The 27,109-nt window shown below is 39.2% G+C and overlaps 1 protein-coding gene across 2 annotated transcripts in view; it reads left to right on the top strand.

Annotated features, from left to right (window-relative positions):
* Window positions 1-27,109, top strand: part of TRIM24 (tripartite motif containing 24) — a 61,894-nt gene that overhangs the window by 19,412 nt on the left and 15,373 nt on the right. For both annotated transcript variants that reach the window (XM_080356743.1, XM_080356744.1), the window contains exons 2-10: window positions 4,234-4,352; window positions 12,524-12,671; window positions 14,482-14,614; window positions 15,933-16,049; window positions 17,222-17,336; window positions 19,407-19,553; window positions 22,304-22,421; window positions 25,708-25,973; window positions 26,588-26,752. In XM_080356743.1, the coding sequence (XP_080212869.1) occupies window positions 4,234-4,352; window positions 12,524-12,671; window positions 14,482-14,614; window positions 15,933-16,049; window positions 17,222-17,336; window positions 19,407-19,553; window positions 22,304-22,421; window positions 25,708-25,973; window positions 26,588-26,752 (1,328 nt within the window). The remainder of the gene's footprint in view (window positions 1-4,233; window positions 4,353-12,523; window positions 12,672-14,481; window positions 14,615-15,932; window positions 16,050-17,221; window positions 17,337-19,406; window positions 19,554-22,303; window positions 22,422-25,707; window positions 25,974-26,587; window positions 26,753-27,109) is intronic.

Here is a 27,109-nt window from a genome sequence, read left to right on the forward strand (position 1 = left end):
GCTGGCTGCTGCACACCCACCAAGCTCCTCTCTTTACCTTCCACCCTGCAACAGGACAGATGAAGACAGGGAGATCACTTATCAACTACCATCATGAGCATAACAGAATCATTGCCAATTAAATAGATGTGGATGGTGGAAAACAAACACAAAAAACCAAACAAACACAAAAAAACCCTTCCCCCTCAGACCCCTCTTCAACCTTAGCCCTTCATTCCTGACTCTGCCTCATTCTCTCATCAAGCAGTGAAGTGGCCATGGGGTGTTGTGGTCACTTCGTAACAGCTCTGCTGCTCCATCTAACACCCACTTACTCCCTGCTTTGGTGTGGGGTCCCTACCACAGATTACAGTCCTGCAAGACTTGCTCCAGTGTGGGGTGTTTCTGTAAGACCTTCTCCAAAGTGGGTTCTATCCATGGGGTACAGACCTTCAGGAGCAGGCTGCTCCACTGTGAATCCCCCGTAGGCCACAGTTCCTGACAGAAAAGCTGCTCCTGCATGGGCACCTCTCCAAGGGATGCAGCTCCTGCCAGGAACGTGCTCTGGTGTGGGCTTTCCACAGACTGCAGCTTCTTTCGGGGCACATCCACCTACTGCAAGGTGGGGTTCTCTAGGGGCTGCTCCACTGTGGACCTCCATGGGCTGCAGTGGGACAGCTGGCCTCACCATGATCCACACCATGGGCTGCGGGGGGACAGCTGACCTCACCACGATCCACACCATGGGTTGCAGGGGAGCTTCTGCTCTGGCACCTGGAGAACCTCCTCACTTTCCTTCTTCACTGACACTGGGTTTGCAGAGTTGTTTCTTTCACATTTTTCTGACTCTCTCCCAGCTGCTGTTGTACAGCATTTTTTTACCCTTTCTTAAACATGGACACAGAGATGTCACCAGCATTGCTGATGGGTTCAGCTTTAGCCAATGGTGGGTCCATCTTGGAGCTGTCTGGAATTGGCTCTGACATGGGGGCAGGCCCTAGTGTCTCCTCACAGAAAACACCCCTGCAATTCCCTCTCAACCCCTATTACCAAAACCTGGATGTGTAAACCCAATGCACCATGTTACAGACCAAATATTATTGTAAAAGAAGGCTCTGCACATGAAAAAAATTCAATGTTATGTGTCATCTTCAGAGGCAGACACTGAAATAAACAAGTAACTTTCCTGTTTCCAATATTTCTTGTTTATAACTTTCTGCAGCCTGGCCTTTATGGGTATGTACTCTGAGCGTTCTGCTGATGCGGTTTGGGCTGTAAGCAAATAAATAACATGAACTTATTTAAATCCCATCAGATCTGTGACAGCTGGCAACTGTACAATTTGTATTGGGTGGATCCTGAAAACCTTGCTTGGCCTATGTGTAGTGTTATCATTTTATATAAAAAGCTGCATTCTGTAACTAGTACTGTGAAGTAAGAATTTACTTGAAAATTATTATTTCCAAGTAGAATTTTAGTACTTAATTACGACAGGTAACTCCGATAACATCAGTAGAAATGCTAATGTTGGAACAGTGATATGTTCATCCATGAGCTTTGCTAAGTTAAATTGTGTGTCATGAATATAATCAGTGTTCTTCTTTTAACTTCACATAGGTTGTTTTTGTATTTATCTGTGTTTTTCACTCAATTCCAAAATAGTCAGAGTCTTTCCTCTTCTGTCTCTGTTTTCCCATAGGAAGTTCTGAATTCTGGGTTCATTGAAAACCATATTTGTCCTTCCTAGTAATTCAGTGTCTCTCTTACCTATGTGGGCTCCTGTGCACTGCCTGCTCCACTCCTTGTTCTGCAGGACTGTGGTGATGATACGGTGTGCTCCACTCCACGATTTGTTTACTGATAAGAAACGTGGGTAGAAATTCCAGTGCTGGTGTGCAGCATATTTGCGTGAGAGTGTCTCTTTGAGGTTGCTAGGTTGAAGTTCTGAAATGAACCTTCGCGAATTCATTAGGTACTGTTACCTGCCATGACCCTTTTCTTTCAAATGCAGCACACATGACAAACACACACAGACCACTCTACTTGGCACCTTTAATTTCTCACTTGGAGAGTGGAGAGGAAAAGACCAACACTTTGTTTATATTGTTCACTATGTTACTGAAAGAGCCGTGGTATACATTAAGAAAAACAGATAAAGACCTGAAAGGAATGCTGCTTGGCTTATTTGTGTTTTACATTTTATGACAAAAAGTCCTGGGTTGCCAGCTGCGTAACCTGGCTGTAACAGTTACACTGAAATCCTGGTACTAGGGGTTTTTACTTAAATCCATGGTCCTGAGGATGACTGAACCTGGTTTAAAACTGATTTGTATAGCTGTCATCTATCAAAAGCAGATTTACCCACATACAGTTGCAGGAGAAAACCTTGACTTAAGGCTAGACAGCAGAAGAATTCTCAAAAACATTTCAAGAGGACTTTGAGGACATTTTTCCTTTTTTCCTTCTCCCCTCTCAATCTAGAATTTCAAAGTGATCTCTTGAACAGGTAGTTGGCAGTATTTTGTTGGTGAAAATGTAAATGAAACATTTGGGTTACATTAATAGGTTCCCTAACATCATCCTGCCATGTTTTCAATTCGTGCTCATTTATTATAAACTCAGTTTAACAAAACTGATCTGTTTCAAAGATAGTACTTAGATTCAGTACTTAGAGTTCTATTAACTACCTGACATACCAGAATGGGATTTCCTTATTACCCTTTGTGATGATGGTATAAAGATGTTACGAAAGTTTTAACCAAAATATAGAATTTGTGTATAAAAGGAAGCTGCATAAATATGTGTTGAAAAGCATACTGGCAAAATGGCAATTATAAGAAAACAAGGCTTAACATCATAGCCTTTGAGATGATAGTGAAATGCTTTGTGCGCAAGTGGAAAGCTGCTGGGTGAATTTCCAGAATGGAGAGCTAATTTAGTAAAACTGGTGGACTTTTTTTAGAGAGCTGCTTTACAGCGGGTTGGCCAGTTGAATCTCTGGCGTGTATTGAAACATTATGAAGAAGTTACTTAAATCTTGTACGAAGCACTTACAGTAAGGAATTAGATTCTTCTGCAGAAAGTGAAACATTTAATAGTTTTGGGGTTTCTGCATTTTATTGTAAAAGTGAAACGAACAAAATTAATCACGTGCTGCTTTAGTTAAATATGTACGTGCTGAATTATATACTGGTGCTAAATAAACAGTGCCTCTGATCTTAAAGGCCCTAAAATCGTGCCTCCTTTCAATTTGCAGCTGTAGGTCTAGAACTGATCTCAGTGTGAACTCAAATGTACTGTAGGCTTCGCGTAATTTCCGTATCCTATGTGATTATTTCAACTTAACTTAGTTTCAAATGTATTTTTTCTGGTGGTAATGACTGATAATTTTCTTAAAGCAAGATGCTAATGCCTGGCATTATAGAGATTTTTCCTGGATGATAAACAAGCCTCAGTGCTATTAAAACATTCAGTTTTCTGCACCTAGGAAAGGTGTCTGCTTTAATGTTTATATAATCTTCTCCATTTCAGTCTAGCCTACTCACTTGTTGAATCCTAGCTCTTGAATGTCACTTTGTCCTTTTTCTTCTGTCAAGAAAACTATTAATTGTTTAACCCTTTAAGTTATTGGTTCTTGACTTTTTCTTCAACCAGACATGTTACTGTCTTAGAATTGTTCACCAATGTGTCTTGCAGAGGAGAGGAGCTTGCTTATTTACTTCTATGTCTTGCTTGCTTGCTTTCCATTGCTTAATGTGGAGGTAGTCTCTATACAGTTGCCTCATTAATTTTGAATTAATTACGTTTCGGTTTCTCATATTACATAGCTGGAAGTCAGTCATGTCACACTGCTGGTGTGTATGCTTGTGTGTATGTAGTACTGCTCAATGTCACTAATTAATACTCCGCAGTAATGAAGGTTTACTTTAATCCATTCTATAATAACAAATTGTCATTCAAAATGCATGCCCTTTAGATAAAATGAATTAATTTTCTATAAGATTAAGGCAAACTCTTTATAGAATTGAAACAGAAAGGTGCTTGACCTTGGTTGAAAGAGTTTGTCATCAAGGAATAACAGGTAAGTGTTACTTCAGTGATAAATGAGAATTAGCTTCTTTTTACTCACAGCTTACTGACAGGAGAATATTGAAACATTCTTTCAAAGTATTTATCCTTACAAGCTGTCTGTGAAGTTATTTGATATATCTTAAGTTGTGCAAGCATAATCAGATTTATTTTTTTTCCCCCCAGTCGGTGTTATCCGCTGCCCAATTTGTGGTCAGGAATATGCAGAGAGACACATCATAGATAACTTTTTTGTGAAGGATACCACAGAAGTTCCCAGTAGCACAGTAGAGAAATCAAATCAGGTAAGTGTATTAACATGTAATCAAGTTAACACCTTCTGGATGTGTGTGCGTATCCTTGGCTTCTTGCTGCGTGGCCTTTTTGCTGTTCATGTGCAGAAAAAGACTTCAGGTACTTAGTCATCACATGAGGGGTAGCTACTCTAGAAAATCAGTTAAAAGCGGTGAAAATGCATGTGAAGAAGGTGATTATCTTATTCTAAACTACTTTTAATTGTTGATACAAAAAGCATTGTCATAGCAGAAAAGGATGTAGTAGGCATTAGAATGGGAATTTCTAGACTTTGGGCAAAGCACTTGAAGCACTCTATGAAACAGAGACCCAAACAACACTACGTCAAGAGATCTCAATGTAAACTAGAATCCTCTAGTAAAATCGACTTTATTGTTCTTATCTCAGCACTGACAAAATGTGATACTTAAGTAGCTCTAATGCAGTTACCAAACAAGAAGCTCAAGCTTCTAATTGGGGAAGGTGGATATTGTAGGGGTTTCTAGTTTATTTTTCTTCTGTAGTCTACCTCTTCTTCCTTTTGCAATCAAACAATAGCCATCTCATAAAACAAAAACCTGCTTCTTGGGAAGAATAGTAATACTAAGTCTTTTTCCTCATGATGGTTTTTCAGGAGGGAAGTATTAGTGTGGAGGCAGTACCAAATGAATAACCACAGCTGTGTAGGACCACAGTTTAGCAATCTCTGGTATCAAAATATTGCATGTCTTCATTCTTAGATAGTTAGAGAGTATATCAAGTGTCTCTTTACTCATAAACATTTTATTAAACTCCAGGAACTTCTTGTAAATAATTCAGCCTCTTTATATGTGGCTACATTCTTCATAATAACAGTACAAAGAGGTTACTATGTCCATGTGGCTTGTGTTTTAACTTGTCCCCTAACATTTGCATGGTACTCTCCTTTTGTTTTGAAAATGCCTCTTGTTGCTCTCTTGTTTTAGGGACCTGTATCATTGGCTCCTGATCTGTTTGTTTCGGGGGCAGATTCTTAGACATCCTTTATTGTGTAGCCTGCTTGTTTCAAAGCTTATCTGAAATTTGTGCTTATGTATGTGAATGGGGTATGCCTCTCAGCAACAGGTGAAAGTACCCAGTCAGGTTTGTGATACCAGCTCATGGACTATTGAAAGCATAAATATTGTCATAATCTCTGAGGAAGGATAATTAACTTCTGTCTTGAAAACCGTTAAACTGTATTCAACTGATAAGGAATTTTGCAACTGGATTTCTGAGAAATGATAGATTTACCAGAAACTGAAACTTAGTTTGGAGTCTCTGAAAGTATGAGCAGTGTTCTCTTAATGTAGGGACAGTTTGAAGTTTGGTTTTTTTGCTGTTTGTGTATGGGGGGATTTTGAGGTTGTTTGGTTGGTTTCCTTGCCCCAGGTGTTGCAATGGAACATTTGAGTTTTGGAGGTGGTTGTGAGATTTACACAAAGTCTTTCAATATTCTACCAGTAAGACGGAGAAAATGAATAGTCTCTGTTGCACTGCAAATTTGATAATAATGGTTTTAGTGACTTTAAAATTAGGAAGAGTAGGAAGACAACAAATACCTTTGTTATGCAGTAGCAGTTCTGAATATTTTTGAGGGGCCTGTACCGTAACCTCTGCTTGGTTATATAACGGGTTGTCTAAGACCTTGCTCTGGTGAGTGATGACAGAAGTAGAGTTATTTTTCCTGGGTTTAGTGACAAAGATTTTTCTTGTTGTTGTTCAGGGGTTTTTTTGGTCTCCTCCTCCCCTTTTTCCCCCTGTAAGGAATTGAAACCTTTGAGACTTCGATGAGGAATCCAAAATTCAAGAAGGGTTCTTTATATTTTTGAGGTTGGTCATAATCCTGTAAAATTTGGTGTACTTTCATGGGTCATGGAGTATCAAAAGCTGGAGTATCCACCAAACTCAATGATGTCAGGGGTCTTCCTCAGAATTGAGGGAGATACCTTTTTTGTTTGTCTTCCAATCTTGATCTGCTGGAGAGAGATACAGAGAACTTCCACATTTTTCAGCAGCTGGTTTAGAATCATCAATTTTTGAGTGGTGTGAGCTGATTACAGGGAGGCTCTTCAAAGCGCTTGTGTTTCCTTAGGTTCCCTCTCAGACTAACTCTTCCATTCCGTGTCTGTTTCTTTCTGTTCTTCAGCTCTGTTCCCAGCTGGACTCAGCATACTTTCTGCAGCATTTGAAGGCAAACCAGCAGACTTTGCTAAACCATCAGACTAGTACTTTCATGTGCTTTTCTGCTGACTTTTGGTTTTTTTTAAATGGTGCTAGAGGTTTTGTTAGATGCCTGCTTAAGTGAGCATGTACCTTACCTCTTGGAAATGAATGATGAGCAGTTCTGTTTTGTTTGAACAGATTTATTTTGGTATGATAAAGAAGCTTTTGTGTGTGTGTAATGAGTCCTTTGTACTTTGACATGGGAACCATAAAAAAAGCTACATTGTTCTATACAGCTATCTGTTATGGAACAGAAAGTTAACTCAATAATAGTTAAACAGACAAGTGTCCTGTTCAAGGAGTATTATGGGTTTTAAGGATTAGACATCTTTCTAATCAATCTGCCTTGTTTTGGCCCTGAAGAAGCAAAGAGAAAGGAAAAAGGCCAGTAGCAAGACAGGCAACAGATCACATGAATTGAAGTGGAAAAGAGACTGAGACTTGCAGGAAATAATGGATCAGAGATCAACTAAATTCTGTCCAAAACTTTGGCCATTTTATAGAAACTTTCTACTGAGATGGTTTGCCTTTCATAGTTTGGCAGCTTTAGCAGGATGTTTAAGACCTTAGAATTAGACAGAAGCAGTGGGTTCTGTGCAAGTGATGTTATGGCTTAGAACCACTGGTCCATATCTCTGACTAGCCTCTGTGTTGTCAGGACGAACTGGTTTATTTCGATTCAAGAGAGACTGAAAAAGGAACAACAAAACTTTCAAATTCATGTTTGGTTGTTTCAGGTTTAAAATTATGATAATGCTAAAATACTTTTTAGTATACTTAATTAAAACTGTAGGAGTGAATGGTGTATCATGGAGCCTGTCATTGTGGGGTGGGAAAAATAACCAGGACTTATTAAAATGTCATCCGTTTGTCTAAAATCATGTTTACTTTATGTGAGCCTGATTTTAGCAGTTAGTGCCCTTCTTACACAGCTGTGCTTTCTAGCAATTACTACTGAAAACTTCAGAGGCAAAACAAGTTGCACAGGGGTTTTCCTGGCTAGCACTAAAGAGAACATAAAGGATTTTGTGCTGGCTAGTAGCATAGGAAGCTTTCCAAAAAAAAAGTAAAATAGAGTAACAAGCTGTGATGTTTTTGAAAGAAATCATTATAGGTTGTGGGCAACTAGGACTTGAATACTTTTAAAGAGCAGATCCATTATAATTTTGTTTCATTACGATTCATTGAAAGACTTAGCAAAAGAGAAGTTTGAAAATAAAATAATTATACTTGATTCACAAGGGTGAGCAGAAAGGAACTTTTAACCCAAGAATTGTTACTGGAACAAATGCTGAATTTGAATAATACTAAGGCAGACCACTGAGGGAAATTTAGGAATGTTACAGGAGAAAATTGTTTAATGCTTGTGCAAAGCCATGGAAGTAAAAAATGAGAAGGGTTAGATTGATGGGGAAGAGAAGACCATAGTGGTAACGTTGGTGGTGCTGCAGCGTACTGAATCTGTAGTGCATTTTAGTCTAGGTTCTAATTCTCGTAACTTCTGTGTCCAAAAGAGAACACATATAAAAATACTGCTTGATAGTGAGAACGCCTTCTGTATCTTTACCAGTTACTGACCTGATAATTTTAAATATTTTAGTAGGAATGAAGAACAGTTGGACTTTATGTGAGATACTTGCAGTGTAGTAACAAAACAAGTTATTAGTTTAGATAGGAAATTAGATCTGGATACTAAGACAGCAAGTCTGACTGCCATGATAGGGCAATTAATGAGAACAATGTAGAACAAAAGGTTTCTTTAGTTTTGTGTGATGCCAGAGTAGCCGCTGTGTGTTCTTCCAAAGAACTACTATCCTAAATAGCTTATCAAAGCTGTAGCCATGGCCGAAGTATCTTTAAAAGCCACTGGTTTAGGGCAGTGGGTAACAGAGTCAAGAAGAGTCACTATAGCTTTGTTGTGCTTCAGTGAGGCAGCTCTTGATGGGATATTGGGGAGAGGGGGACATGCTGAGCAGGGTTTGTGCATTTTGAGATATCAGCACATGGTTCATATTTAGAGTTAAATATAGACAAAAATGTCCCGAAAGATAGGTGCTGTCTTTGGTGATTTGGTATGTGCCAAGAGATAGTTATACAGCTATTAGAATTGATGGGTGTTGTATCCTATAGGGTAAAACGTTTCATCTAATTTACACTGGTGAAGTTTGGAATGTTAGTTCTCTGAATATTCCTCCAGACTACTTTGCTCTCTTACTTTGAAACTTGGAAACCTTTGATTGCTTGTTTAATCTCTTTAATGCTCAAAGCATATTTAATTGGAAGAGTGGTTAGTTACTACAGTAGCTGAGAAGACAGCTCTATTACCTCAACTCTTGCATGTAAATCTGTTTTTAAGTAAATACCCAATCTTGTACAACAGAAAAAAATAGTACTTACTTGCAACATGCTGAGTAATTTCTACTTTCATTACATTTGGATGAAGGCTGAATGAACACTTCCTAGGGTTATAAATACTAAAAATAGAAACTGAATTAAATATAATTACAAGGAAAACTCAATTAAAAATAAATATCTATCTAACCAGAGTAGAGGCTTACAGGTTAACTAAGGAGGGTTTTCTTTGAAATCACTGAAGCACTGTTTGTATGAGTCACAGAAATAAGAGTGAAATAAGTTTTAGGTTTTTTAAGAGTGTAGCAAACATTTGCAGTAATTGTACTTCCATGTACTTCAGTTATATGACTTATTATAATAACTAGGAGTTCCAGCAAAATCCAAGCTATACGCGAATATGCATGTTTCAAGTAAGAAGTGGGTAGAAGTGAATCTAGTTTCTACGTAGAAGGCATAGCTGTTTTGACAGCACAAGCTATGCTGTCTATGACAAATTTTAGAATCTGTCTCTCTTCCATTTGTTGGCTTTGAAGAGTATAATGTTGGAATATGTATTTTTGGAGACTACAAAGGAGGAGTTTCAGTTCATTTGGCAGCATGTGATTATTGGTTATTGAATCACAATCTTAATCTCATTCCAACTATAGCAGGTCAAAACAGTTGAAAAAAAAAACACAAACCACCACTTTAAAGTGGAGTCTCCTTCTCTGGAGACATTCAAAACCCGCCTGGACATGTTCCTGTGTGACCTCACCTAGGCGTTCCTGCTCCAGCAGGGGATTGGACTAGATGATCTTTTGAGGTCCCTTCCAATCCCAAACATACTGTGATACTGTGATATTGAAAAAAAATAGACAAAGATATTGGAATCCAGGAGAAATTAATAACTTCAGAAATCCTTTGAACGTAAATGCCCTGGCATGTAGCAAGTTTATCTGCCTAAGTTTGCTAAAGGTGACATGGAAAGGCTGTTGTGGTTGTTTGAGGGTTTTTTCCCCTGCATTTATTTATTTATTTTTAACTTGGGTTCCTACCATTGTGGTTGTTGTCTTTATTTTGCTTCTTTGACTTAAAGAATACCTGAAAGACTTTTTGTTGCTGTTTATTTCCTTTGCTTATTTTGTTTTCACTGCTGGATTTTTTTTTTTTCACACTAGAAAAACAAATATCCAGTGTCTTATTCTCCAGTCTAACTTGCAAAAACACCTCTGGGTATCTGGGGGCATAGCACAATTGTACCTCTCTGGCAACGAGACTGATTTTAAAACTTCTTTCTTGTCCTACAGTAGTTCACTAAACAATTTTTTTCCTTGTTGCTCCTGATAACAGAATTCTGTCACTGTGACCTGTAGGATATAGCAGTCTTCAGACATCTTGAGGCTTTGGTTTGCAGCAGCACTAGACATTGATAGAAGTGGATGGTAGTTACCTAAACAAGTTCTACGTAAGCATATTTGCTATTTTTACCACCAAAAAACCTTTGAAGGTATGACTACAGTGGCATTGTAAAGGAGGACTTAAAAATGAGATAGTATTATAAACATCTGAAGTGGTGTTGCCCATCATTCATACTTTTCAACCTCTTCAAATTTTGGATCCATAGGAATTTTTTCTTAAGTGTGCATTGACTCTGTGCAGGGAGGTTTTGGTCTGCTATAAGGTTGGTTTTCCTTATTTTTTGTTTTTCTTGATCTCTTGGGTATAGTCCAAAGAACCTCAGGAATTGACAGGCCATAGTTTGAAAATTATTAGGCTTTGTTTGCAAATCTGTTCTAGAGTAGCTTTACTGATAAGCTTAACTGGAATGCTGTCTTTAAGTTGTGATGCAGAGATTCTTGAGAAGAACCTTGCTGTTCAATACTGTGTGTAATTCCTTGTTGTGGTTTAACCCCACCCAACAACTAAGCACCACACAGCCACTCACTCACTCCCCCCTCCTCAGGAGGAGGGCTTCTCCCACTCTCCCCTTGCTCCAGCATGGGGTCCCTCCCGTGGAAGACAGTTCTCCACGAACTTCTCCAAGATGAGTCCTTCCCATGAGCTAAAGTTCTTCATGACCATGGGGTCATAGCCTACTTCAAGGGCAACCAGCTGCTCTGTCATGGGGCCCTCCCTGGGCTGCAGGTAGATCTCTGCTCCACTGTGGACCTCTGTGGGCTGCAGGGGACAGCCAGCCTCAACATGGTCACGACGGGAACCTGCTCTGGCATGTGGAGAACCTCCTCACTCTCCTTCTTCACCGACCTTGATGTCTGAAGAGTTGTTTCGACTCGAGTTCACACTGGACTTCCAGCTTGTCTGATACAACAGCGATGCCCTGACCAGCTGCAAGCCCAGGCACCCATTGCTGGTATCACAATGTTCCCAGCCAGAGCAGAGTCAGATGATAAAAAGTAGGCAAACAGTGAAAACAAAGCAGCCACGAACAAGCACAAGACTCTTAATTTACAGTAAGGCAGACAAGGCCCATGGCAAGCACAGGAGCCTGTCAATTAATAGCTGAACAGCAATAATAGCTATAAATTCAATCTAGCACGTTCCAATCAAAACTCTCATTATCTTGAAGCCTTTGAGGCCCATGTTGGTCACCAAAAAGGTTGGTTTTTTTAACCTCAGCTGGCACCTAAGCCCCACACAGCCACTTGGTCACTCCCCCGTGGTGGAATAGGGGAGAGGGTCAGAAAGGTAAAAGTGAGAAAACTTGTGGGTTGAGATGAAAGCAGTTTAATAGGTAAAGCAAAAGCCGCTCACACAGGCAAAACAACAGAAGAGATTCATTCACCACTTCCCATGGGCAGGCAGGTGTTCAGCCATCTCCCGGAAAGCTGGGCTCCATGACACGTAATGGTGACTTGGGAAGACAAACACCATCACTCCAAATGTCCCCCTCTTCCTTCTTCTCCTGAAATATATGCTGAGTGTCATATGGTAAAGAATACCCCTTTGGTCACTTTGAGTCAGCTGTCCTGGTTGTGCCCCATTCCAGCTTCTTACGCGCTTGGCACAAAGCAGAAAAGTCCTTGACTTGGTGTTGTACATTGCTTAGCAACAACTGTAACATCAGTGTGTTAATCAACATTCTTCTTATACTAAATCTAAAACAGAGGACTATACCTGCTACTAGGAGGAAACTTCATTCTATCCCAGCTGAAACTTGGGTATTCCCGAAATTTTAAGCAGGAGAACAGAAACTAAAATTAAAGCTTCTGTGTGAACTGAAGGGAGGCTTCTAAAATCAGAGCAGTGCTGATTGTGTTCTGTATTTAATAAATATTTCCCAAGACCATATTATATATAGTAAACATGATATGGCTTCGAAATGTGCGGTGTCAGGCAGAAAGCAATGGTTTGACTTTCATCATGTCAGGTAAAGGTTTTAGAGTAACACTGACAAAATGACCACTTTCTTTGAAAAGTCACATTCAGTGCCTTTTTTGCAGTTATTTAGTGTTCTGTACATCAGGCAGTTTTCTGTTCTCTTTTCACAGTTCTTGGAAAACTGCAAAAGTGCACTGATTATATATGAACAGCATCTTGTATGTATATTCTGTATTTATTTTAACAGCTACATTTTCTTCCTCAGGTCTGCACAAGCTGTGAAGACAATGCAGAAGCTCATGGTTTTTGTGTGGAATGTGTAGAATGGTTGTGCAAGACCTGCATCAGAGCTCACCAGAGGGTTAAATTCACAAAAGATCACACAGTAAGGCAGAAAGAGGAAGTATCTCCAGGTAAGACACTTGATTTATAATTTCACAAAGAATCCGTGTCTGCATTGGAAAACTGTGTTAGGCATTTTTTTTTAACATATCAATATCAAAAATTTCATTCTTTAATCCTGGTAAATGTAAAAAAACCAGATTCATTATGATATAACCTTTTGGTGCATATAAATTAGTGGAACCTTGTTATTTTTCTGGTTGGTAAGGGATATGTTATAATAGTTTCCTGCCTCCCAGTCACTTATTTCAATTTCATTGCCGAAGGCTGCAACCAGTTGAACCAATTCTGGTGTTTCTTTGGCTGCTCTCCATTTAAGTGGATCTCTTCAATGATGCAGCTAACAAAAGAAAACTTCCTTTTTTTTTTTTTTGAGCATTAGATGCATTAGAATGTAGCTACTGAAAAGAAAGACTTTGTCATGGCTGGATATGTGACAGCCATTTTTCTGTCAGATATACTGCATAGTGATAAGAAACCCTACAGACGAGTATTTCATACGCTTTTTATGCAAAGTGTTTTAAACCAATAAATGCACATAGATTTTTATCTTTCACCTGGAATGACTGCAAATTATTGTCTAGACTTTAGAGATCAGATGCAGAAAATACTTCTTTCTGCATTTGGCTTCTCTAGATTTTCTAGAGTTGCATGATTTATCTTGTATATATAAAAATTATTTTTATAAATGATTACATATTATAATAAATGTATAAGAATATATATTTATTTTCATTCCACCACATCTAGTGCTGCAAATTTTATATACAATGTGTGCTTTCACTTCTGTAATATTTGTTGCTCGAAGGCTGGTTTCTAGTGTGGTACTTTGGAGATTACGCTATAGTCTCTCTCCCACTTTCAGATGTGATTATTCAAAAGTATACTTTCAGGAGAGGACAAAAGTGGTAGGTAAAAGTGCCTGACTGTTAATGCTCAATACGACTTGGAGGTAGAAATGCTCTCTCTGCCTTCAGGCCTCATCCCAATCTGCTGGTCAGGTTCACAGAATTTTGACTGAAGGATACAGATCTGAAAATAACGTCTTCCAGGTTTCATGCAAATAAGTAGATGAATGGGTGTGGAAAAGAAACCTTATTGACCTGCAGTGAAGGATGGGCTGCAGTGTGAAGCCAGTTTTCATTACAGGCCATGTAATCCTCATGAACTCAGTGTCCAGCCTAATTCATCAGAAATCAGGCTTTGCCAGTTAAATTGTTTAAAGAACAGATTTCATTTTTATCATCTGGTGGTGATTCCTGTGCTCTTTGGTTTTTCTCGCTAGACTCTGAAGTGAGACCTCTTGCCTCTTGGACCTGAAGGAATGTTAGTAACTTGTGGCTATTATATTCTGTATGTTTTACACTTCTGAATGCCAGTGTCTTGGTATTCTCAAACGCCCTTTCACCCACTTGACTAAGAAAGAAGTCAGAGCAACGAATTAAGTCAGCGATCTCCTCATTTACATTTAAGAAAGGAAAAAATTGCTGGTTGTCCAGTGTCTTTTGTGACTGCAACAGTACTGGCTACTCCTTTTGTAAATAGTTTTGTGGGGCCATAATAAGTTATGGTAAAATAGGTTCTAGACATTTTCCATGAGAGATTGTTAGCTACACACTTGATCAAGAGTGATGCGTTACCGTTTGAGCTTACAGCTCGTATATTCTTAGGTTTATATTTTAGGTGTTTACATTGTTGGATTAGGTGGCCTGATACACACTTGTAGCATCTAGGTGAGGAATATGGTAAGGAGAAACAGGAGAATACAAATCTTTAATAAAATTTCAGGAGACTGAACTGACATCTCCCTTTATTCGACAGAGGCAGTTGGTGTGACCAGTCAGCGACCTGTGTTTTGCCCGTACCACAAAAAGGAGCAGCTGAAGTTGTATTGTGAAACCTGTGACAAGCTGACCTGCCGAGACTGTCAGTTACTAGAACACAAAGAGCACAGGTATCAAAATAAACTACATGTTTTATGCAACTCACTTATAGGAAGACAGCTGGAAGTTGATTGTAGCCCTAGCTGTATGGAATACAGTCAGGTGAAAAAAGCGTGAGAGAAAATTTTCTGCTCAGAAATGAAAATCACAAAAACCCAGAGATTGTATCCAAAAAAAGTGTGTCTGGTGAGTGTGTGTCAGTTTAGAATAAAACCTAGTTCTTCCAGTTTTTAATCTGGTGACTTAAGCACGAGACCTTTCTTTACTGTCAAGTTGTTTGGATGGAATTTGTTGCTCTGCAGCTCCTCGGAGAGTCCTTAGAAAGCACAGGGGCCGTGTTATGCAACTTTTCACTCATATGTCATTTCTCTATTTGTCCTTCAACGAGATGATTATATAACGGAGCGTTACCAGGCAATTTCAGAGCGGAGCAAATGAGCATTTTTTTTCTGTGAAGAGCCCTTTAAAAGGAAGTGTAAACCCAGAGTTTGGTTATACTGGGCTTTGAGAACACTGTTTATGACACTCAGATCTTTGGGTTGCTTCTTCTTTGGCCATCTCTTAACGGGCCACCAAAGCTGGAAAGCAGGATTGCATACAACTTCTGAGTATAAGACAATAATCTTGCTGGCTAACATGAAGTAATGGTCTGGGACAGATCTACTCTTAGGTTAAATATTAATATGCTCACTGTAACTGATGCAGGCACTCAGAGAACTGGCTTGCCTGACCAGGTAAACATCAATAGGTGAAGAAATTTTGGCCACTGTTGCTCCTTGGAATAGGCTAAACCTTACTCTTGCAAAGTTGCAGTCTTCCTCTTCAATTCTCCTTTTCTTAGGATTTATGTCCCTTTTGGAATATGCCACCACTTTTTTTTCCTCAAACTGTTGATGATTTCAGTTCCTCGATTTAAAATATTGCTGACTTCTACTGACTCAGCAATCTCTCTTCTTCCTTCTGTTTCTATATACTTACCTTGCATGATGTAATACCCTACATGCACTTTGACTTACAAAGTCATGACTACAGCATAATATTAGTTAACCTTTTGCCAAAATTGGCCTATGGTCATGCAGCATCCCTTCATATTTACGAAAATCATAATTCTCAAAACAAATAAAAATTACAGGAAATATACTATAAATTCAAATATACTATAAATAAAAATATCAGCATGTGCTGACATGTATTTCCATGAGGACAGTTAAATTCTGAACTTGAGCAACGTGTTTCTTCAATTAAAGAAGTATTTTGAAAGACACTGTGTTTTCTAGCAAGTGTTTCACACCTTTTGCATCTGTAAATACTCACTGTTATTTACTACAGGTACCAGTTTATAGAAGAAGCTTTTCAAAACCAGAAAGTGATCATTGAGATGCTAATCACCAAATTGATGGAGAAGACTAAGTACATAAAATATACAGGAAAGCAGATCCAAAACAGGTATGCATCAGATTTCAAGGTCAAAACTGACACAGAGGGCAAACTTTATATATGCTCTGATTTCTTGAAATGTTTACATTAGTGCATTTTGTACCTCTCTCTTTTTATCCTTCCAGAAACAGAAATGCTAAAATCATCAGTTTGTTATAGTGACTGTTGCCTCTTTAATGTGCTTGGTTGTGTCAGATAACTCTTCTGCTTAGCCTGTTGACTTAATGGGCAGCAATAGCTTGGGTGCAACAGAGCAACTTAAGCAATAATGACTGTAGAAGGCAGTCTTCTGTTCTTCTCCACCATGGGCACACTTATTTTCATAGTGTAGATCCCTCTTAGGAAGTGAAAGGTTATGACTCACGTTTTCATAATGCTCCTGACACGTATTTTAAGAGTTATGTAATGCTTTCATGCTCGGGGCTTTCTTCACTCAGTACTATCAACATAAGAGAGAAATTACTCTGTAGAATGTGTGCTGCAGTAGGCCTTTGTAACTGCTCCTTCAGTAGAGTTCAAAGGCAATAAGTGCCCAGGAAGATTCAAGACAGTATGGGATGCTGGGTGCAACTTGAACTCTTCCTCTCTCTTTGCTTGTCTTTGAGGGTGGTGAAGATGGAAAAAACCAGCAGACAACCTTTTCTTCTTTTGCTGCATCTCAGTGTTTATTCTCCCGTGCATCTTAGCAGCAGAGGTTTTCACAATATAAGATTATGCTTTGCTGTTGCAAGTTTGAGTACTATTGTTGAAATAGCTAAATTAGAAAATCTTTGTTTGTTTGTATCTGAGGTGCCATTCTACCTTTAGATGGAAATCAGACTTAAACAGTTTTGATTGCCAGGGACCATTCCAGAAACGTGCTGGACAATTAAAAATTTCAATTACAGTGAGCATTTGATTTTTATCAGTGATGGATGTCAATAATTTTACAGGCTCATGGCATTAAAATTTGCCACCAGTTAATTAATTTTATCATAGGTCACTGGTACTTGCTCTTTTTATTTCTCCCAGTAATTTTCCTGACTATAAGTATCTGATGGTCTGTGTGTTATTTGGTTCATATGATCAAGAAATATTGTAGTCTCAGCAACAGACTAGAGGTTTTTGGGGTTTTTTAATACTGTTTGGAAGGTGGATATTTGAGCTAATGAACATTATTTTTCTATGCTGTGTACTTACAGAATTCTTGAAGTGAATCAGAATCAAAAGCAGGTGGAACAGGATATTAAAGTCGCCATATTTACACTGATGGTAGAAATAAATAAAAAGGGAAAAGCTCTGCTTCATCAGTTGGAGGTAATTTCATTTCTGTTGTAAGAAACAAAAATGTCACTCTTAGTATTTTAAAATCTATTTCTAGCATTAGCCACCTGTGCATATGCTGTCACATTTCCGAAGTGGAGAGACGTCCCACAGAAGCCATTAGAGCAAGCGGGGTTTTGGTAGGGAAGGGGAGGAGGGTTCGTTTTTTGGGTGTGTTTTGATTTAATCCCAGCTGACAACTAAGCACCACGCAGCCACTCATCACTCCCTCCTGATGGGATGGGGGAAAGAATCACACAGAATCACAGAATCAACTGGGTTGGAAAAGACCTCAGAGATCATCAAGTCCAACCCTTGGTCCAACTCCAGTCCATTTACTAGATCATGGCACTAAGTCCAGTCTCAATTTAAAAACCTCCATGGATGGCGAGCCCACCACCTCCCTGGGCAGGCCGTTCCAATGCTTGACCACTCTGTCTGCAAAGAAATTCTTTCTAATATCCAGCCTACATTTCCCCTGGCAGAGTTTAAGCCCATGCCCCCTTGTCCTATTGCTGACTGCCTGGGAGAAGAGACCAATCCCCACCTGGCTATAACTTCCCTTCAGGTAGTTATAGAGAGTGATGAGGTCACCTCTAAGCCTCCTCCAGACTAAACAGCCCCAGCTCCCTCAGCCTCTCCCCACAGGTCTTGTGCTCAAGTCACTTCACCAGTCGTGTTGCTCTTCTCTGGACCTGATCCAGCACTTCAGTGTCTTTCCTGAACTGAGGGGCCCAGAACTGAACACAATACTCCAGGTGTGGCCTCACCAATGCAGAGTACAGGGGAAGGATCACTTCCCTTGTCCTGCTGACCACACTATTTTTGATACAGGACAGGATACCATTGGCCGCCTTGGCCACCTGGGCACACTGTTGGCTCACGTTGAGCTTCCTGTCAATTAGTACCCCTAGGTCCCTTTCTGCCTGACTGCTCTCCAGCCACTCTGCGCCCAGCCTGTAGCGCTGCAGGGGGTTGTTGTGGCCAAAGTGCAGGACCCGGCACTTGGCCTTGTTGAACTTTGTCCCACTGGAATCAGCCCATTTTTCCAGTCTATCCAGATCCCTCTGCAGAGCCCTCCTGCCTTCCAGCAGGTCAGAGGAGCAAAAGCGAGAAAACCCATGATCTGCGATAAAGACAGTTTAAATAGGTAAAGCAAAAGCTGTGCATGCCAGCAAAGAAAGACGGGGAATTCATTCACCACTTCCCATTGTCAGGCAGATGTTCAGCCATCCCTAGGAAAGCAGGGCTCTGTCACACATAATGGTTACACCATCACTCCAAATGTCCCCCACTTCCTTCTTCTTCCCCCAGCTTATATACTGAGCATGATTTCATATGGTGTGGAATATCCCTATGGCCAGTTTGGGTCAGCTGTCCTGGCTGTGCCCCCTCCTGGCTTCTCATGCACCCCTGGCACTGTGTGAGAAGCTAAAAAGGCCTTGACTGCTTAGCAAGAACTAAAATATCAGTGTATTATCAACCTTCTTCTCGTTCTGAAGCCAAAACGCAGTACCACGCCAGCTGCTAGGAAGAAAATTAACCAGGACAAGGGCGGATTATTGTTGTTGTTTTGCTCGTAATTATTATCTTTGCTCCCTACTTGCTGAATCAGAGCTGTCTCTGAGCCCAGTTTCTTTCCCCATGCTTTCGCAAGTCATAATTCAAAGAGTCATGCATGAAAAGTGTTTCCATCAGATTTTTTCATTTATTCAGCAATCCAATAGCAAATCAAAGTAGAGAATTGTCAAGAATTAGTATCTGGAAAAGTATAACCTCCAATTGTCTTTTAAAAAGTGTATGTGTATAGAGTGGCACGTGTGTGTGTATATATATATATATATGAAAATGAGTCATAAGAGAAAGTGGGAATCGGCACAGAAGGTCTGGATAGCTTGAATAAATGTATTCTGACTTATCTGATATCTGCAGTCACGGGGCAGGAGTGCGTTTTAGAAGGGCTAAGTGAAGCTACTTGATCATTGTGAATTACAAATGTGAAAGCTAATGCCTGTTAACTGTAAACTGAGAGCCGTCTGCCTGGAACTGCTTTTCTACTTCTAGACTCTGGCTAAAGAACATCGGGCGAAACTTCTGCAGCAACAACAGGAAGTGGCAGGTCTCTCTAAACAGCTGGAACACGTCATGAATTTTTCCAAATGGGCAGTTTCCAGTGGGAGCAGCACAGCGCTACTGTACAGCAAACGCTTGGTAAGAGTAGGACGGTAGTCCTCTCCGTTTGCTTAAGAGACTATAGTTAAAGCGATGCGCACGCACACACTTATCAGTAACACTAGAGAATTAGACTTTTCAATGACTTCCTACTAGTTGGAATATTTGTATATAATTTTTGTGCTTTTCTCTTAAACATAAATGCAGGTGTTTCTATAAATTTAGGTCTCTGGCCATGGTTCTCTCCTGTTATGCTGCTGTGGAATTATTGTAGATCTGCAGTAGAGACAACTCCTTTTCTCTGGAGTGAAAACCACAGAGCCATGAAACAGTGGGAAAAACGTTGTGTGTCCTACATCATCGTTGAGGTTCTTTTCAGTACTTGTTACTGTTCAGAGAGAGATGATATTTACATATCATGTAGTCTGATATCCAGCATTTTAATGTAAAAATTAATGTATCGCTTTGTTCTGTCAGACTCATCTTCCACTAAAAGTCTTCAAAAATTGATAAATGTGAAGCTGAGGCTTTTGGTTGTCCATGCAAACAGTTATAAAGCTAAATATTTCAATGCTATAATGACACTTAAGTCCTCCATGCATGTGGTCTCATTAAGCTGACTGCTCATGAAGAACAGAAATCCTAGAAGTCCTGAAATAAAACAAACAAAAAGCTGACCATGATTTGTCGATAGGTTACTGGAGTGTACTACCCTGATGACAGAAGTCTGTGGCAGTATTTAGGAAAGATGCTAGATCCCTTTCTTCCAGTTCCTATAACTGGATCACAAATATTTTCTTTATTTTTTTGTTGCTGAGTTGAGAACATACTCAAGGGTTTTATGGGATTTATTTGTTTGTATTTGGCTTTGTTGTTGGTTTTTTGTTGGTGTGTCTTTCTTTTCCTCTCCTCTTTTTGATACCCATTGGAATGCTGCAGGCTCTAGCAGATAGCAGAATATTACTTGGTTTTAACAACTTACTTTGAGTAGCTAAATTCTGCCTGTCTTATACTGCCTCAGCAAGTCATATGTTTTAATTGAATAGAGGAAAAGAGCATCAAACTGAGTCATGTTGTTTATAATTGCTTAGCATTGTCACAAAGACTTCTACTATGTCGGTAAGAAAACAAGTTATGTTGCAGGTGTCTTAATCTTATAAACTTTATGCAGTTGAAGAAAAAGACCATGTAGCCTATAAAGCCTCTAGAAAATGAGAAATATTTTTCAAAATACAAATGAGCTTTAGGGTCCTGATTTTTGGTGAAATCTGGTGTTGTCTGGGAGTTGAGTCGCTTACCGTATATGTGGACATCTGGAAAATATTTTCCTGAACAGTGATGCATAGAGGAGCATTGGAGATATCTCCTTCAGCATATCCAACCACTCGAAACCAGGAGAGAGAAAAGCTCAGCAGACTTAAATGCAGAGTTCCTGCTAGGAGGGAATGTCTGTACTTCAGATAAATAGCCCGCTAAACGGTTTGCAGGAAGACATCAATTGCCCAGCCTAGTCCTCCAACATGAGCAAAACATTGGTAACTATCACTATGACTGACAGGAGGTAACTGGTCTGGTCATGGATTTACGTGTGTGCACAGTAGGAGGAATATATGGAGCAAACCATGACAAGACCTGTGTGTAACCTGTGTTGGTGACAGGACAAAAGACTATATACCACTATAGTGTGGTATACTTGCTTCTGGTAGTGTATGCAGAAAACCTAGGAAATCTATATTCAAAATAGTCATGCACTTAAAATTTTCCATGGTCATTGGAAAAACTTAAGTCTTGCCAAATATTTTTTTTTGTATCTGATCTAAAAGTGACCTGCCTAAAATTGAAAGAAAAAACCCACATAAACTAGAAGCTCATAGAGTAGAACAGAATCGTAGAATAGTTTGTGTTGAAAGGGTCCTTCAAAGGTCATCTAGTCCAACTCCCAGCAAAGATCAGTGTCTTATAAAATTCTTATGTAAAAGATAACTAGTATAATTTTCAACACATAAGATGATTTTGCCAAGTATGTCTCTTGAACCTTTCCAGGAAATAATCTATGGTTCAGAAAAAATAAATATTGAACTCTTAAGTTTTTTCTGTATCTACTGTGTGTGATTCGAAAATTAGTGCCTGTGTTAGATATTTCCAGTGAAACAACTGCAAGAAAGTATTTGTTTTTCTTCCAGGAACGAGATAAATACTGAGAATTTGATAGAGTAATCTGCTTGTGTAATGTAATCATAGTCCCATCTTTTGGAATCAAGTGGTTGGAAGAGTCTGAAAATATCTGTGAATCTGAACATTCTCAACAATAAAGCTTATAAAAACTGTTCTTTGGCTCTATGAAGAAAACTTAAATTTATTCCGAAGGAAAATTCCTGGTAACCATACTTGTTACCAAGAGGATAGGATACTTTTATTTGAAAGAAAAAGAAATGGGCTAACATAGGTTTGAGGGGAAGAGAAAACAAAAATGGTTATGTGAATCTGTACTTCACTTGCAAGTAGTTTAGGTCTACAGGGAGAATAATTAATTTTCTTTAGGCTGTAGTTGATTGCATTTAAAAACTACTTTATGAATAAGATGTTAAGAATACCTCTTTCATTTGTAGCTTGGACAAATTTCTCCGTCTTTCACCTGTGTTCTCTAGGGGCTTGTTCAGGGTTTTTTTGGGAGTGTATTTGGTATTTGTTGTTGTGTGTTTGTTTGTTCGCTTTTAAAGATTCTTTATGCTGTTCAGATACGTGACTCTGACTCCAGAGGAAAAAAAAATCTTTTGTTCCTGTTCTAGATTACATATCGACTGCGTTATCTTCTCCGAGCAAGGTGTGATGCTTCTCCAGTGACTAACAACACCATCCAGTTTCACTGTGATCCTAGCTTCTGGGCTCAAAATATTTTCAATCTAGGTATGATAAAGTTTTATTAGCCCTTGGGCGCTCTTTATCCTATTTGGAAAGCAGCATTCTTTTTGTGAAGATAAATAGCCTCCACATTATTAATTTCTTGGTTCACTTTGTTAGCTTTATTTCCTTACCTGTGGAAGACATTTGAAGTGCATTGTATGGGGAAAAGTATTATTTATTAATACTTATGATAAAGTATCAACAAACTTGCCTTGCTTGAATGGTACATATGATGGTGAAAATAGCAGCCTTCAGTTTCCTGGGTGATACACGTGCCTTTGGGCTTCTGAAACAAGGAACAGAATCTCTAACCCTACTTCACATTGTAAGAAAGGATTCCAGAAGTCAGTCTCATTCTGCATCTTCCAGCCCTTTCTTCTACTTCAGTCCCATCTTACCAAGCTGAAACCGATAGCAGCAGCATCATATGTTCAAGAACGCTCGCTCACTCCCCTGTCGCACTGAGCGATAATAAGCCTTAGAAAATTAAGGTGAAGGGGAGAATGCCAAAGAAAAACAAGAAGAGAACACTACTTTTTGACAGTTGTCTGCCTTTAGATTATTGTGTGAAGTTGTGGGGTGGAATTAAGGAGAAAGCATGTTTCTAACAGAGTTGCAAATGTACTTCATCTTCAGTATCCTAGTAGGTTTTGATCTAGTCTCCAAACTGGTCTTTAAATTCTTTTTCTTGTAGCTAGAAAAGCTGCTAGGGCTTTGTGATACTGGTGAATCCCAGAGTGTGGAAGCTTTGCAGGTAGCCTGCTTGTGTAACTGCCTGGAAGTCTGAGTTTAATGGACGTAAGAATCCTAGGAGTTCATCAGCTTAGGAGCAGGAATTAAAGCTTAGAGATCTTTTCAGGATTTTAACTGCTGTCATGCTTCCTTCCTCTCCACTGTCATCTCAATGGGCACTTTGTTTTTCTGTCATGTGCAGAATGCTTTGTGAGGTACCTGTGAGACCTTCTCTGCCTTTCATCAGAAAGTGCAATGAGCTCTACAAATGTGCAGAGAGGTGCAAATGCATGTTTCTCTACAAAGGCAGAGAAAGAAAGTGTTATGACAGTGCTTTAGGCAAACAAGTTCCTTTTCCCATGCGCCAGAACACTGGATGGTAGCAGGGAAATTCTCCAAGATCCTTCTATGTAAATTATTTTATTTGGTAAAGGAATCGACAGTGAAACTCCTGTTTCCAGAAATGAGCTGCTGCTAAACTGAGGTGATGCTTGTCAAGACAGGGCTTTCTTTAGTGATTAATAAGGGGACTCTTTTAAAAAATTTGTTTATTTAATGAGCTGCTGAAATATGTTCCCTTAAATTCTGAGAAGTGCTACAATAGAAATGATACCTGTATAGATCAGCACAGGACTTATTGTAACAATTTATCTTTTTAAGTGACAGGTAAAACCACATAATGTTTATCTACCTGGTTTCAGAACTCACTACCTTTAGTCTGTTACATTTATGATCAGACATGTTCTGTTCCTGTAGGTAAACCAGATTTAAGAACCACTGAAGGAAAAATAAAAGCTGAGTAAAGAAACTAGTTACTTTGGGAATGGCTTGAATTCCAGTCAGGCTGCGTGTTGCTGACAGTGTGATAGCATCTGTACACTAATGCAATAGCTCTCTTATGGATTTCAGAATGTATTTAAGAAAAAAAAATACAACACTTGAAGTGTTTTACTTCCACAAATTGTATGATAACCCATCGTTTTATAGAATAATGGAAGGGAACCATTCTCTTTAGCACCTTTGTGTAAGTAGCTTTATACCACACATGTTAAGTCTGGAAAGACTTTTGAAGATGTGATTAGACTTGGAGAGAAAATAATTAAAGTATGGTATGGGTTTGGCAATTGATTGTAGTATACAATACCATTCTCAGTCAAGGTAATTTCCTTTTCTAGAGAAATAAAATAAAACAGATCTATTTGGACACTAGTGAAATATTTCAGACAGCCGTATATAGGAAACAGTATTATTTATTTGCATTCTTCTCTGCTCATTTTATTGGGAAACATTGACTAGACCTGTTACAGGCTTAGTAAAGGATATTAGGCATAGGCTGGTAGGGGTTTTTTTCCATTTTAGTAAAGACTGATCATAATTAAAAAGCATGCAACACCAAAATTACCTGGTGTCAATATGAAAACAGTGGTGTTGGTGTTAGCTTTCTGCCCTGCTCTGCACCACAGTATGTCGATTTCCTCTGTGCTTATATCTAGATAGGGGACTAGAATCATGCTACTTGCATAGCTTCTCAGCTCTTGGGATGAAGAAGAGAAATATATAATGCAAGAAGGTTCCTCCTTCTTCAGATAATCTGCCCCAAAATGAGCCAGGCTGGACTGCACAGGATCCACAGAGGCTGGTGGATATGAGGAGAGAAGTGGCAGAGGGTGACTTCAAGTTCTGCTGGGATTGTCAGGCTATCACATGGTGTCCCTACCTCGTGAGGTGAACTCTCCTGGGAAGCCACCCTAATTTCTGGGACAGAAAAGAGAGTATGAAGTGTCAGTCTCCCCACTTGTATTGAAAAGCCTTTGTGTAACCTTCCATAGATCATTGGAATTTTCACACTCTCTGTCTTGGGCCATAACTTTCCCTACTTCACTCCCTTTTAAACAAAGTACCTTTGTCCTTTTCTGTACAAACAGTGTGCTATTCCCTTGAATCAAATCAAAATCTGTTCCAGTTGGCCATCATCCTTCTTGAATGGGGTATCCAAAATTTTTCATGAGTGTTTAACGTAATCACACTATATATCTCTTCAGATAAATTCTCTCACCCAGCGTTATTGTCTAAAAGTTACCTGTCTAGTCAGATTTCCTTCCAAGTCAGTGGAAAGATGTAAAACATCTCCTGGAGATGCCTATCACATCCTAGAATTGGTGGTGTGTAGCAACTGAAGAGTATCATTTGAGTATTCCATGGTGTTGACTCAGGCTAGAAAGGATCACAATTTCATTGATAGAGTTAAATCTTTTTATCAGATGATCAGATCAGGATATTCTTTCCCATTGAAACTTTGCTCCTTTGCTCTTCTGGAGAGGCCAGGACACCTTCCTAGGAGAATCCACCATATAGAGAAGGCTGTAGCACAAGACAATGGGCTATAAAATGCAATCAGTGACTAGGGAAACAAACAAAACAAACAGAGACCTCTCATGTTTATGCATTTGTTACTTTACAATTGCAAACAGTGACTCCATAGCATAAAATATTTGTGAAAAATAGCATTACTACTAACTGCAATATTTTTGTATTAATTTTGTTTTGTTTAAACCAGGTTCTTTGGTAATTGAAGATAAAGAAACCCCACCAAATATGCCCAAGAGCCCTGTGATGGAAACAAACTTGCAGCCACCAGGCAACTTACCTTCCAACCAGCTGTCTAAGTTCCCAACACAGATAAGCTTAGCTCAGCTTCGGCTCCAGCACATGCAGCAACAGGTCATGGCTCAGAGACAGCAAGCTCAGCGCAGAGCAGGTCCGGTAGTTTTACCAAATCCAAGAATGCCAGGAGCCATGCAGCAGCCTCCTGCTTCTCATCACGTAAGTCATTACTATCTCCAGAGAAGACTCTTTTTTACTATGGCACTGAAGGAGAGAGTAAAGAAAGATAAGAAAAAAGAAAGAAATGAAATTTAGCTACATAAGTGCAGATAGCTTCATCTTTAGCATGTAGCTGTGTAAGTGGGTTAAGGAACGTTTTCCTTACTGGGAACTGAATGGGCATTTTAAACTTGTCTGGCAGGTAGCACTCAGCCTATTTTTATTAATTAAAAAAATCATAATGTGTCCCACCATATATAGTGTCGAGCTACATATTTTGTATTTTTGTCAAATGATTAAAAAGTTCTTTTTCCCTGACTTTTTAGCACAAAACTCAGTGATTCTCCCATATCTCTTTCCAATTTGGAAATACTCTCATTGATCCTTGTGATGTATCTGCATTTTTTCTATCAGAATAACTCAAAACCATCTACTGAGTTTTGTTTTTAACATGGAAAATCGATGTTTTGTGTGCTCATTCAGATAAATGGTGTGGTACTGTTTGTTTGCATCTGATTTGTAAAGCATTTCAGAAGTTTAAAAGGGCCACTTGGTAAAAATACCTAGAATAGATACCAGCTAACTTGTGGAATTGTTTGCTTGTTTTCATGCAGGCACCTCCCCGCTTGATTCATTTTCAGAATCACAGCCCCAAGCCCAATGGTTCAGCTCTTCCTGCACAACAGATGAGATTTCCCCAAAATCAGAACCCACCAAGGCAAGCAATAAAGCCCAACCCATTGCAGATGGCGTTCTTGGCCCAGCAAGCTATAAAACAGGTAGAGTTCCTTTTCCCTTTTCACTCCTGTGTAGAAACAAAACATAAAATGTGCTTTATATTATCTTTTCACGTTTCTAGCATTCTTTTCAATTAGAACAGAGATACCCACAGTTTTCTCGATGAGATAACTGTCGAGTTTCTTTAATTTTGACAGTTCTAAGCAGCTGAAGCATTACAGAAGTGAGCCACTGTGTGCTATGTAGGTGTTTCATTCTCTTGTTTGCTGTTACTGTTCTGGCCACTTATTCAAAACTTAACATGGCCGTGGTCTGCACACAACAATTGGTGAACAGACAACTAGAAAATCCCATTATTTAGCTTGATCTTAGTGATTTCACTGGGAACCAGGTACCAG

This window comes from Nesoenas mayeri (assembly GCF_963082525.1).
Source record: "Nesoenas mayeri genome assembly, chromosome: 1".
NCBI classification, from domain to species: Eukaryota; Metazoa; Chordata; class Aves; order Columbiformes; family Columbidae; genus Nesoenas; species Nesoenas mayeri.